Source organism: Schistocerca piceifrons, chromosome 5, assembly GCF_021461385.2.
Source record: "Schistocerca piceifrons isolate TAMUIC-IGC-003096 chromosome 5, iqSchPice1.1, whole genome shotgun sequence".
Taxonomy (NCBI): domain Eukaryota; kingdom Metazoa; phylum Arthropoda; class Insecta; order Orthoptera; family Acrididae; genus Schistocerca; species Schistocerca piceifrons.
In genome coordinates, this window is record NC_060142.1 from 670,958,645 (window position 1) to 670,973,847 (window position 15,203).

The following is a 15,203-nucleotide window of genomic DNA, read 5'->3' on the forward strand; positions in this document are numbered from 1 at the left end:
CCAATTTCATTTTGAAAATAGAAAAATGTTCCTTTGCTGAGAGTCAAGTACAGTATCTAGGGTATATTATTAGTGCTGATGGAGTAAAGCCAGATCCCTGCCTAATTGAAGCAGTTAGAACATTCCCTTCCCCTAAAAATGTAAAGGAATTGCAAAGTTTTCTGGGACTCAGCAATTATTATAGGCATTTTGTAAAGGACTATGCCACAGTAGCCAAACCCCTTACTCACCTGTTGAAAAAAGATATACCCCATCAATGGACCCCCCAAGTGTGAATGAAGCTGCTGTGCAGCATATCAGAGATGTTCTGATTAGTTCCCCCTTATTGATCTATCCCAATTTCAAAAAACCATTCATTCTCTCCTGTGACGCATCCAATTTTGCACTGGGTAACGGTGAGGAAAGACCAATTGGTTACGCATCCCATCAGCTGAACCAGGCAGAAATTAATTACAGTACTACAGAGAAAGAACTGCCGGCATTAATGTTTGGATTCAACTATTTTAGATGCTTTATTTATGTGAGAAAGTTTACAGTAGTAATAGATTATGTAGTACTTCAGTGGCTATTAAGTTTAAAAAACCCTAACAGCCATCTCACCTGCTGGGCCCTGAAGCTGAGTGAGTATGATTATCAAGTGCAACACTTAGCTGGAAAATTGCACCAGAATGCTGATACACTTAGTAGATGATTGAGAGTAGCTCAAACAAACAATGTGTCAATTGACAAATTAAAAGGCTCACAGGAGAATGACGCAAAATATTGACAGTATCGCTTACATCCGGATTTTGTTACAGATGATGGAATTCTATACCGCAAGACCCCCCAGGGCAAATGTACAGTAATACCTAAAAACCTACAATCCAGAATTATTGCCCAGTGACACGACAGCATTCAAGCTTGCCATAGTGGACAAAGAGTGACAAATGCCTGCATTTCCATGAAGTATTGGTGGGGCAAAAGATGGTGAGATGTTGCTAAGTATATAAAAAAACTGCCTCCCATGTGCCGAAGAGCACCACCCCAGCGAATCAAAATTCCCTTACAATTCTTCCTGAGGCATCAAAACCCTTTCAGTTTGTGGCTTTGGATGTAGTCTGGCCACTTCCCGTAAGTACACAAAGAAGTAAATATATCCCATCCATTATCGATCACTTTTCCTGATACCATATTTTGGTACCATCGCTGACACGTCAGCTGAAACAGCACCACAAGGTTTTGTGGATCAACTTGTCCTTCCTTTTGGAAGCACCGAGGCCATTATAACAGGTCTAGGAACCAATTTTATGTCCACCTTATTTGTCCAAGTTTGCAAACTGCTGAGAGGCAAATGGCTGCATTGACCGTGTCCACCGCACTGTGAAACGAATGCTTTCCTATTACATCAACTCAACCCACAGTGACTGGCAAAGATACGTTCCGTATTTGGCAAGTGTGTACAGTAGCCGTTTCCATGAAGCCACTGAACAAACCCCTTATGAGATAGTGTTTGGCCACCCTATGGAATCTCCCTTTGAGATCTATAAATTACCTCCGGGAATCGATCCAGTTATATAATTTTGGCTTCAGCTGTATGATATGTTTTTAAATGCAGTAATAAGCAGTACCAACAAAGTTAGCCCAAAACGTTGACTTCAGCCTCACTATCAGAGTTGCTGTCAATTTTCTTTTTAAATTATTCTTCCTGTACTGTTTCTCAACGTCGGACACAGTTTGCCAATGCAGAGGTAGTTACGTTCTTCACTGCTTCATGTATGAATCTTTCGATGTCAGCATTCCAGAATGTGCTACTTCTTTTTGTGATATGGACTTTAACTGGCACCCATAGCAGCTCAATAGGATTGTAGTAGCAGTGATAGAGTGGTAACCTAATTACTCAGTGACCATGCTGTCTTGCAAATTCATCTGTCTCGTGGGTATGGTATTTAAGCTTATAAGCATTTATGAGCACGAGTAACTCTGCCCTGGTCTGTGACACAGAGTGAGGAATTCCATTAGATGACAATGAAATAATTTCATTCTTTCTGGCATTTGTAGGAGCCTTATTCACTTGCGCAGAGTGTACACTTACATTGTACATGACAATAACACAATTCTCTGCCAGGTATGGAAGTAGCTGTTGTACAAACTGCTGCTCGAAGACAGCATAGATTATTTTAGAGAGGTAGTCATCTGAATGCTTCAACTTCGATGCCTTAAATATTAATTTACTTTCTGGTTTGAAGCCTGTGCCTGCAGAACAACCGTGAAGCACAGTAAGGCCTCTCTCTTTGCCCACAGGGGCCTTCAGGCCTCCAAAATCCTCATTTCTCATCCACCATTTTGGTCTTGAATAGTACTGATTCACACATATTTTATCAAGGTAACAAATACATGATTTTCTGGCTTGTTTTACCTTGTGCACTGACCTCAAGAACACAGTTATTGCTGCTACAGTATAATTTATCTCCAAGAGCAGTTTTCTTCCCTCATTGGTTTATTTATTTTTTATTTATATGTCTAGTTTCATAGTACCAAATTGAGGAGCAAATCTCCAAGGTCATGAAATGTGTCAGTACATGAAATTACAACATAAAAGTAATAACAGATAAAATAAAATGTGTATGAGTCCAAAAAAGTCAAGTCACAAGTTTAAGTAAACAAAATCGACAATATAACATTAGAGTCAGCTTAATTTTTCAAGGAACTTCTGGAGATGAGCAAGGTAGATTTCCTGCCATTGAAACTGTCGGCTTCTTCCTTGTACGAACATAGTTTATCTGCCGTAGGATATTCATCTTAACTATCCATGTCAACTATTTTGTGCTGAAATCATCGAGCTCACTTACAGATTCCTTTCAATTTCGGCACTTACCAGGTGACTTAAAACCGAGTGATCTGTTCTCTTCAGCAGAAGCATTGGCTTCACTCACAATCCCTTGAACAGCTCTCAACCTGGTACTGCATGCTTCAGCTGTTCATTCTTGGCACTTAGCAACATCAGGAGATGCTTTGTGATCAGACGTGGAGGCCACTTCTGACTCTGATACACACGAAAAACTATTTCTGTTGTCTGCTTGTGTAATAGTGGGTGAGATTTGTTTTTGCCACTCAAATTGATCAGATTGCCTCAAAATAACTTTCAAAAGAACACCATACAAAATGCTAAAACCAGTCGTAAACTCGCTTCATTCAGTATGAAATGAACTCGGGCACACAGCTGTCTGATTGCTATTTGTTGGCACGTTATGTAATGTATCCGTGCTTCTGCACATCCAGACCTCACCTGTTAAGTTACATGGCATGCACTCTAGTACTAAACATTTTGCCTTCTGGAGATAAGCACTGCCCAGAAATTCTGTCTCATTTATTAAGTTTTTGACTGAATTTTTCCTAACACAATTCACTGCGTTTCTTATACAGAGACTTAACTTCAAGCATATTCCAGCCAACTGGGAAATATTCCAGTGATAAATGAGCAATTACAATTACACAATAATGAAAATAATCATTTTTTTAAATATAACATAACTAACAGGAAAATAAGAAACCAAAAAAATCTACCCGAAAAGAAGAGGCAGGAGAAAACACATAAACGTGTGCATGCTTTTAGAGTCAGTGGCCCCTTATGACAGAAGGGTTCTTTTTCTTCACCTCTCTTCCTTCCCCTGCAACACTTCTGCCAGGAGGAGGAGCCAGTGGCTCCGGAAGCTTTCATACTTTGTAAACTTTTATGTGTTTTCTCCTGCTGCTGCTGCTTGGTGAGTAGATTTTTTTTTATCCAAAAGTAATTACTAAAATTATTTAAAATTTTATTAAACTAGAAATACCTTTTAATTAATTTCTTTGATATTTATCACATCTACTAGAATTTTTTCATTTTAAAGATTTTATAGCGGGCATTGGTACTACTGGGGTAGTGACAGTCATATTCATGTTACTGGTTATCTATAATGGCTGGTCTGAGACATTCAGTGGCAGCATCTGTTGAGCCTGACAACACCATCTTTTCAATAAGACTTATGAAATGCTTGTTAAAATGTTTTGTAACACTAGACACATCTCCATAGATCACACATAACACAAGCTCCTTCTCATTTCTGGTCCACTACGTCGCACATTTGCTCTGTTTTGTTGCTTGATGCGAGTATCGTTTCCTTCTAGTACACTTGCTTCAGTGTCATTACTTCTTTAGTAATCTATGGCTTTTTATAGCCTTTGAGCTATTCTGTATTATTTTGGGACAAAACAGTTTACCAGTAAGGTAATAATTTTATTTATAAATGTGCTTTACTTTTCATTCATGTCATGAACACTGTATCACTCTAGTTTATTTCTTTGAGGACTTTCCTAAAACATATCCTGCCAAATCCAGATTTATTAACATTTAACAAATGGAACTGCATGGTGTGGTCTGAGAGGTCACTGACTGTTGGTTTAGTAATATAATTTTGTTCAGTAGATATTTTTGTAAACATATTATAAATGTCTGTCTGAGCAATTATCTACACCAGTCGCAAACGTTTACAAAAGCAATTAGATTGAATGATAATACTAACATCTGCAATAAATTCGTGGTGAAAAAGAGTTTGAGAAAATCTGTATTACTTCTTTGCTGTTTATAGCATACATTCACCCATCTTCTCATATGAGTCACTGATATAATGTTGTTGGCTTGCCTTCTCTTTAATGACTTCATTCTAACTTTTTACTCCTTGTCCCTTTTTCCAGCAAGTAAAAATATTCATTTATAAGACTACTGTTCTGACCATATAACATTTTCTCTGTAGACCTTGTTATACATTGCACTTCCATATATTTAGTTATTAATCATTAAATAATTGATTAATTATCAGAACCCTCAACCTGTGCAAGTTTATCTGTGTATATCTTTGTTTTTGAAACTTGTTTGTAATTTTTCTCTCCTTACTCAAAATATCTCCAGTAAGGTGCAAAGGAATAACAAAAAACTATATTTGTAAAACAATTATAAAAATATTTATATTTGTAAAATATACATACATCAACACATTATTTTGGATCAGTCATATAAAGTTGAATATTGTCTTTTATATTTGATTCAAACTGCCCATTCCATATTGGTTCCCCCCCTGACATTAACAAGAAATGCAATATCATTTTGTACTTCTTAACAAACATAACATATTCAAAAAATTTACAATTTTGATTCTTCTGTTGTCAGGCTACGCAACTTCTGCATCAACATTATATTGCCTTTTACTTTCAATTTTCCCTTCATGAAGGCAACCTGTGGGTTCAGTGTTCCTTTTGCCTGGAAATAGAAAAAATCTTATTATATTCACGTAGTTTGGAGAAATGTAAATTATACATACCTGTATAATTAGGGCTACAATTTTTTGTGTGGTGGCAAGATTTTTGTAAAATGTATTTAAATATAAATGTGTCTTTCACAATACATTGCCTGAAATGGCATGTCTTGTATGAAAGTTTACAATAGTGAACAAGTAATAGTACATGAAAATGCTACAGTCAAGTAAGGATATCAGCTTTATTAAACAGACAATAGCACAACTTTTCCTTCTTTAAACATAGTGTCCTATGTTTAACTGACAAGTGTGGGAGAAGATATCAAAACAAGAAGCTAGACAAATGTTTAATGTGGTGCTCATATGATCAAAGATTATTCCAGTTCTCTACAGTAAATAAACAGAGCAATTAAACACACACACACACACACACACACACACACACACACACACACACACACACACACAGAGAGAGAGAGAGAGAGAGAGAGAGAGAGAGAGAGAGAGAGAGAGAGAGATAGGTAGGTTGGTAGACTTTTTTTCTTAATCATTTCTAATAATTTGAAATGGAAAACTGTCTTTTTGTTGGGCCTATCTGCGACTCAGCATCTTCGCTATGTGGTGAGTTGTAACTATCTCTTTCTTAACATTGTTAAATTTCTAATATCTCGAGAGATGAACACACACTGTCTAGCATTTATCAGCTTTTTTCTGTATATATTAGTCTACTACTTCTTTGGGGATTTGTCAAACATAATTTCTTCTATTTTTATTAGAATAAATTGTACAGTATTGTTTTGCTACAAATTTCAAACCAAATAAGTCAGTCCCTAATTGGACTGGACTTACCTGTAATATTCACTTTAGCTATGCTCACTCCAACTGGACAGATACAAGACACTAATTTCCTAACACCTTTGCCAGTGAAATGATGCCTGTCATTTCCCCAAACAATAACTGAATTGAAGTGATTATTCTCCTTCACTCATCATAGTTTATAAAAGTTAAATATGTTAACAGTACTTGTTAGGTTGTTCATGAGTTAGGATAACTAACAGCTCTGTTGAATTACAATACCTGCCTGTTCTTGAACAGTAATACTAGCTGTTGATTATTACTAAACAATTGAAGCATATGGATCATGCCTGTGTTATTGCTATGTCAGCAAGATGATGATAGGATTCTGGCAACGTTAGGAAGTAGGACAGAGGTACTGAGAGACTGTGAGGTTTATCTGGGTAGCTCAGCTGGTAAGAGCAATACTTAAAAAAATTTAAGGGTCTGGCACACAGCTCTAATCTGCCAGAAAGTTTAAATTTGATATAATATTTGCACTGGGTTCATATATCATTACACAGAATAGCTGATAGTTTATGTTCTTGTAACTACAGAGTATTTCACATGTGATGATACAATGTGAGTTAGCACAAAAAAAAATAACACATTTTGCTAACTTATATAGGGTGTACATAAAGTCTGGGAGCACTTTCAATTATTTATTGCACAAGAACTAAACATTGTTCAGATGTCATACATATTGAATTTTGAAGAGAAACTCTGAAAGTTTTTTTTTTTACAAACATTCAATATGTGAACTATGAGTGACCCGGCAGACGTCAATACAGTAATCGAATTCTTGCCATATCCGTCCCAGCATGACATTGTCGACTGCGGCAGTCGCTTCCTGTATTCTCTCCCGGAGCTCTGCTACATCACTTGGTAGAGGCAGTACATACACCAGATCTTTAATGTATCCCCACAGAAAAAAGTCACATGGAGTGAGATCTGGTGATCGGGGAGGCCAATTCATGAAACAGCTGTCCCCTTCTGTAGCATGGCCAATCCATTGATGCAGCAGCTCTGTGTTCAGGTACCCATGAACTTCACAATGAAGATGGGGTGGTTTCATAGACAGCTTCTGTCGCAGGACTTTCCACACTGTCACTGGAGCCATTTCGAGTTCATCACTGGAGCCATTTCGAGTTCGCGGGATGCATGATGCATTGATTTCTTTGGACTTGTGTTTGCGACTAGTGCTGACTATCGGTAAATTATCAAACTATGCTACGGCAGTATACATGAAAAAACTTTCAGGGTTTCTCTTCGAAATGACATATGTATGATATCTGTACAATGTTTGGTTCTTCTGCAATAAATAATTGAAAGTGTTCCCAGACTTTATGTACACACTGTATTAACATTGTCTTTGTACTGTAAGAAATTATGTAGTATTTTTAAGACGACAGATACAGGTATATAAAAACACTGTAGCAACTTTGTCATATTATGTGAGAGCTCCGCAAATTAAAATGCAGACATTAGTATCAAAACTTTCTGGGTGAACAGTAAACAGATGAGGAGTGTACAATGGAATCAATACAGAGCCACCAATGGGTTTCTAACGGGGTATGCTTAAATTGAGTTGCGAGCCAAGTAATGTAGCCCTGCTGCAGAATTTGTGCAATGGGTGAGGGAGAAGCCACGTTTTATGCCACACTGTGGAATACTATTGACAATGTAATTTGTAGCTGTATGGCAGATGTAATTATAGTTGAAACGTTTGTATTGACATGTGGTTTGTGAACAACTTTGTTGTGGACAACTACACCCTCAACGACATGAATAAGTAGTGCTGAGTTTCTGCATATCGTGGCACAACATATCTCTTCAGTGTCCAAATGTATGCAATAAACTGTGTTGGCCATCTAAAATACTCATTTTACTACGCTATCTTTTCAAAACTACCAAACTGTTTGATCCCCACACTGTCAAATAGTATTCAGTGCCCTATCTGAGTCAATATTAAACTGATAATGATGCGAATAATAATTATGTCTTTGCCATTCACCTACTGATGCTGATCACATATTGAATCTTATGTAAGAAATAAATGTGGGTGCAATTCATGCCTGATATTAAAATATGCAAAAGACCAATTTAAGTGAACACCTGTCATCCAGCATTCAGATGTGATAACATAAAACATTTGTTCAGAAATAGCCATTGCTTTTCAAATCAATTACAGTGTTGAGGGTTGGGTTGTTAGGGGAAGGAGACCAGACAGCGAGGTCATCGGTCTCATCCGATTAGGGAAGGATGTCGGCCGTGCCCTTTCAAAGGAACCATCCCGGCATTTGCCTCGAGCGATTTAGGGAAATCACGGAAAACCTAAATCAGTCAATTACAGTGTTAAAAATACAAATAAAAGTGGTGCTCTTTGCTTAAATAACTTCAACATCAATTACATACTTGACCTAATAAATAAAACTGCATGTTAAAGTTCCTAGTATTTTGGATTATAATTTAATGGAGGGACAATCATATTGCATTAACTTTCTTACTTTGAACAAGAGTCAGTCACAGTGAATGATAACATCACTAATTCCTTGGACAGATATACTGATGACATCACCCTTTTGATAACCATTTCTGAAGGTCCTGAGGAATTTGTGTTACTTACCATATCGACCAAATCTTGATCTTCAATGGTGATTGTACAATCAGCTTTTGTTCCTTGTGGATCTCCTTTATACAGTTTACCCTTTTTCAGATCAATAGCTGAAAACAGAAATTAAATTTTGGAGACTGTGCAATTATGTGTGTGTGATAAAAAAACAACGGCAATGAATAAAAGAGTGTAGAGGTATTTACAAAAGCCAACCAATTTAACTATTCAATCAATCATTAATTAACATGATTTTACAATAATCAGTGAATAATAACTTATTAATAGTTAAAAATATGCACATTTGTATGTATGTAAGAGAATTGTGATGTACCTTGAAACACCAACCTGAAAAAATGACAGTGATTTTGCCTCACCTATAATTTATACTAACACAAACACACAAAACGCTTATACTGTTTCTGTGATGTGTAGTTAATGTGAATTAAAAGTAAAGGAAGTGAAATGTGATATGCGAAGTGTTTTGTAGATGCAACAAACTAAAATCCTGCTAAATCACAGATATATTCATCTATTTGTGATGATAATGTGTGCAAGCCACAGTGTAATAAGTGATGGAGGGTAATTCACATTAATACCAATATCAGAGAATTTATATTCCATTTAATACTGAGTGTGGAAAAAAGAACCAACTATATGCCACTGTACATGTAAAAATCTCTCTTACCTTATTCTCATGATCTCTACAAGAGTTATACAATGGCGCCAAAAGAATTATTGCATAGTCTTCTTCTAATACCAGTTCTAAAAACTTATACAGCACGGTTCCATAAGATGAATGTAATTTTGTTTGAAAGATTCCTATTTAAGTTATTTAAGCATCTCTGTTAGTTTCATATGAGCTGAACCAACCAGTTACAACCCGATCAACATATATTTGTTTGATGTTTCTCAGGATCATGTAGGCAGTTCACAAATGCCCCACATGGATGAGCACTGTCCTGTTGAAAAATGACACCACAAGACTGTTGCATGAGAGGTAATTCATAAGGATGCAGGATGTCTGTGGTGTAACACTGTGGTGTCAAAATTCCCTCAGTCACTACCAGCCTCAACTTAAAGTCATACTTGATGAGTCACCACACCATGACACAAGGAGTAATACTACTGTGATTCTCCAAAACATCAGAAGAATGGGACCTCTCCCCATGGTACCGCCATACTTACCGACAGTCATCAGGGTAGTACAGAACTGTGATTTGTCACTGAACACAATGTAATGCCATTCGTAAGCAATCTATGCTTCCCTGTCATGGCATCTCTTCAAAGGCAACTGTTTGTGTTGTGGTGTCTGTGATAACCTAAGCATGGGACTATAATACCAAGTCTGGCTGGTGCTAGACTCCACAAAATGGTGCAGAATGTCACAGAATGTTAAAGGGAGTCCATTATTTGTTCTAAGATGGCAGGCACAGATCGGAAGGGGTTTCAGTGTGCATAGTGAACAACATGGCTATCCTCCATTGTGGTAGTCAGATGTGTTTGATTGGAACCCTGACAACAAATATGTCTGACATCACACACCCATACACTCTAACATCAGGCCACTGTCACATCTGCATGCCCCACAAATCTGGATATTACACAAGTTGACCAGCCAGCCACAAGAAGACCCACAATGAAGCCTTTTTCAATTTCTGTCAGGTGCTGATAACACTGTGCCACCTGAATACGCAGCATCTTCATGTTCTTCACAGTGATCATTCAACATCTGACACTGTTCAGATCCCTTATATACCCAACCAGGCATGGTAACTACACTAAGCAAAAAAACATTAATGCACTCTGGTGGCTGTTCTACCGGCCACAAAGAATTACAAGTTTTATCGTTGAAATATCTGCCAATGGTTGTGTACGTGTACAAAGTTACTTTGACATTCGACCATATCTTTACGATGCTTCACCATTTTTTTTTTTTCCAGGCAGTGTAAAAACAGCTAATTCACACACACACACACACACACACACACACACACACACACACACACACACAATGTCCATGTGTAGAAACAATGAAATGATGTTTACTCTGTAGTCAAACTTTTGATAAAACAAAGAAATTTGATGGATACATCTAAAATAGAATAAAATAGAACTGCAGGTAAATGTGGCTGGCATATCAGTGGATTAAAGGAGGACAAGCCAATCTCTCTGAAACACATTAAGACCTCCAGCTTAAAACCTTTGGTTGGAACCCAGACAATACACAAAATTTTATAATTTTTGCCACACAGAGTTCAGGTCTCGACTTAATTTTACTTCCGCCTTTTCAGTAATATGAGGGTTGGAACTTTAATAGTTGCAAGTATTTATTTACAGCTCGTACAAAATATATATGTATTTCAAAGTTTTACTGATCTTCAAAGTAGTCACCAGCATTGTGTATAACCTGTTGCCAGTGTTGTGGAAGTGGTAGGATACTCTTAGCAGTGCCAGTCGTGTTGCAGGTCCTGCAGAAAGTGCCATCACTTCTGTCTCTAAGCTGGTCCTAGATTGTGTTCCAAAAATGAACAGCATATAGACAGAAGTGATGACACTTACTGCAGGACCTTACCATCATTTTGCTGGACAATGCACAAGCATGTACAGTGCAAGCTGTTACTGATTTGTTTGACTGATAGGTCTGCCAAGTGCTATACCACCTACTGCACTCCCCTGACGTAAGCCCTCATGAGTTCAATTTGATTTTTAAACTGAAGGAAACACTTCATGGCATTTGCTTCAGAACTGCTACAAATTCGTCAGGCAATAGACTGCACCATTCGGACCGTCAACACAACTGGCACTGCCAAGAGTATCCTACGACTTCCACATCACTGGCAACAAGTTATAAACAATGCTGGTGACTACTTTGAAGGTCAATAAAACTTTGAAACGCGTATCTATATTATACGAGCTGTAAATAAATAGTTGCCACTATTAAAGTTCCAAAACTCATATATGAAATGCACTAAGATAAAATGTGGCTTACAACAATTTGTCTGCCACAGGCACCACACATGTGGGGGAGGTGAGGGAAGAGTGGGGTCATCCTCCTGTTAGGGTATAAAGCTACATGTTACAGGACAGTGTCTCATTCAGAGATAGGTTAACAGTTATTTCATCTTGTCAGGGTAATCAGTATGGCACATTCCACAGTCAATTAGGCAGTTTCATTGACTACAATTTACTGTCCCTCACTACCAACAAGACCTCCTCTCATGATTGCAAAGCTCTCTGACACAGAAAGGAGATGACAGCCCACAGGGGAATGGCGTCTCAGTCTGTTCACTCATTTTCACAGACTCTCACATGTTGTGATGCCATGGTACCCATTAGAATGATACACATTTACCCTGCTCTTGAAGAAGGAACAGTTTTTCTTGTACTGTTTATATCTTATTCTCTCCTGCTTACATCTGATGGAGTGTTTGTAAGGCACTAAGGGAATCAGAGCAGACGAGAAACATTTTTACTTTGAAGATGCCTTATTTGCTCCAGTATCACCAGTTCTGAACTAAATGCCTTCCTGTGAAGGCAAATCCTGAAAATGTGGTCAGAGAAAACAACTTAACATCCAAGGGAGTGACCTTGTTTTGAAGTCTCAGTGTATCCTGTATTAAAATCATGGTGCTTATCTAAAACATTATCAAATACAGATTTAAAAGTTTTCCAAATATAAAACTTTGGAGTAAAACTTTGAAATGATCCCTATCAATCTCTATATGCTAATCCCAAAAGGCCTCATAACTGTCAGTATATTACCAAAATGTTCTTGTATCAGTGAGCAAGAAATGGCACGATGTTTAGTGGTCTGTGACATTGAAACTGTTTTATAGGTCTGTTGCACCATAAGGAAACACTGCCTAATTTGAAGTTAGGGTCACTGGCCTCAACTCAGAACAGAGCTGGTCCTAAAGGCCTCAGAGCACATTACATTCAGCACTTTTATGCAAGAGAGTTTTACAGGTACATACAGAGTTGTGACAGACCAAAGTTGAGTGGTTGATGTTAAGGGAATAGTTGCACAGCCACAGTGAAAAATCAGCAGAAAGTAGCTAATGATATATTAATATAATCATTTGTTTAAATATCTTGGTTTTAAGTGTAAATCTTTTGTGTAAAATGTGTTGTAGCTGTAGAAAGAGGGGGAGAAACTGTGAGAATGACAATGCTGATGTGAGCCAACAGTGAGGAAGTCACATAGCTGCAAATGACCAATGGCAGCAGCAAATTTGGCCTCTGTACGATTCCCTGAGAGCCATCAGCTACAATTTTACTATTGTTAAAAGTTGCTAACAGCACTGTTTGTTTCTTGATATTTAATAGTTTCATAGGTTTCATACGGATTTAATGGCAGTGGTGTTTATACATTGGTCCTGAGCTGATTGGCTGTTTGAGTGAGCCAATTTTACAGTGTTGGTTTAAGTCACAACAAAGAATATTGACGAAGCGCAAGTAGGACTTGCTCACAGAGGGTTCCATCATGCAAACTTATATAAATTAATAAAGGGAAACATTCCACATGGGAAAAATACATCCAAAAACAAAGATGATGTGACTTACCGAACGAAAGCGCTGGCACGTCGATAGACACACAAACAAACACAAACATACACACAAAATTCTAGCTTTCGCAACAAACGGTTGCTTCGTCAGGAGAGAGGGAAGGAGAGGGAAAGACGAAAGGATCTGGGTTTTAAGGGAGAGGGTAAGGAGTCATTCCAATCCTGGAAGCGGAAAGACTTACCTTAGGGGGAAAAAAGGACGGGTATACACTCCCGCGCGCGCACACACACACACACACACACACACACACACACACACACACACACACATATCCATCCACACATGTACAGACACAAGCAGACATATACATTTGGTGTCTGTACATGTGTGGATGGATATGTGTGTGTGTGTGTGTGTGTGTGTGTGTGTGTGTGTGTGTGTGTGTGCGCGAGTGTATACCCGTCCTTTTTTCCCCTTAAGGTAAGTTTTTCCTCTCCCGGGATTGGAATGACTCCTTACCCTCTCCCTTAAAACCCAAATCCTTTCGTCTTTCCCTCTCCTTCCCTCTTTCCTGATGAAGCAACCGTTTGTTGCGAAAGCTAGAATTTTGTGTGTATGTTTGTGTTTGTTTGTGTGTCTATCGACGTGCCAGCGCTTTCGTTCGGTAAGACACCTCTTTCCTCATCACCTTAGCCAGCTTCAACCTGACCCACAACTACTTCACTTTTGAAGGCCAGACATACCAACAATTAAAGGGAACAGCCATGGGTACCAGGATGGCCCCCTCGTACGCCAACCTATTCATGGGTCGCTTAGAGGAAGCCTTCTTGGTTACTCAGGCCTGCCAACCCAAAGTTTGGTACAGATTTATTGATGACATCTTCATGATCTGGACTCACAGTGAAGAAGAACTCCAGAATTTCCTCTCCAACCTCAACTCCTTTGGTTCCATCAGATTCACCTGGTCCTACTCCAAATCCCATGCCACTTTCCTTGACGTAGACCTCCACCTGTCCAATGGCCAGCTTCACACATCCGTCCACATCAAACCCACCAACAAGCAACAGTACCTCCATTATGACAGCCGCCACCCATTCCACATCAAACAGTCCCTTCCCTACAGCCTAGGTCTTCGTGGCAAACGAATCTGCTCCAGTCCGGAATCGCTGAACCATTACACCAACAACCTGACAACAGCTTTCGCATCTCGCAACTACCCTTCCGACCTGGTACAGAAGCAAATAACCAGAGCCACTTCCTCATCCCCTCAAACCCAGAATCCCCCACAGAAGAACCACAAAAGTGCCCCACTTGTGACAGGATACTTTCCGGGACTGGACCAGACTCTGAATGTGGCTCTCCAGCAGGGATACGACTTCCTCAAATCCTGCCCTGAAATGAGATCCATCCTTCATGAAATCCTTCCCACTCCACCAAGAGTGTCTTTCCGCCGTCCACCCAACCTTCGTAACCTGTTAGTTCATCCCTATGAAATCCCCAAACCACCTTCCCTACCCTCTGGCTCCTATCCTTGTAACCTCCCCCGGTGTAAAACCTGTCCCATGCACCCTCCCACCACCACCTACTCCAGTCCTGTAACCCGGAAGGTGTACACGATCAAAGGCAGAGCCACATGTGAAAGCACCCACGTGATTTACCAACTGACCTGCCTACACTGTGATGCATTCTATGTGGGAATGACCAGCAACAAACTGTCCATTCGCATGAATGGACACAGGCAGACAGTGTTTGTTGGTAATGAGGATCACCCTGTGGCTAAACATGCCTTGGTGCACGGCCAGCACATCTTGGCACAGTGTTACACCGTCCGGGTTATCTGGATACTTCCCACCAACACCAACCTATCTGAACTCCGGATGTGGGAACTTGCTCTTCAATATATCCTCTTTTCCCGTTACCCACCAGGCCTCAATCTCCGCTAATTTCAAGTTGCCGCCACTCGCACCTCACCTGTCATTCAA

The 15,203-nt window shown here is 39.0% G+C and overlaps 1 protein-coding gene across 3 annotated transcripts in view; it reads right to left on the bottom strand.

The window, feature by feature from the left end:
- Positions 1-4,954: 4,954 nt before the first annotated feature.
- The window catches only part of LOC124798400 (peroxisomal multifunctional enzyme type 2), a 146,717-nt gene continuing 136,468 nt past the window's right edge, over positions 4,955-15,203 (bottom strand). For all 3 annotated transcript variants that reach the window (XM_047261786.1, XM_047261787.1, XM_047261785.1), the window contains exons 17-18: positions 8,728-8,825; positions 4,955-5,272 (exon numbers count right to left, since the gene is read on the bottom strand). In XM_047261786.1, the coding sequence (XP_047117742.1) occupies positions 5,156-5,272; positions 8,728-8,825 (215 nt within the window). In that variant the 3' untranslated portion in view covers positions 4,955-5,155. The remainder of the gene's footprint in view (positions 5,273-8,727; positions 8,826-15,203) is intronic.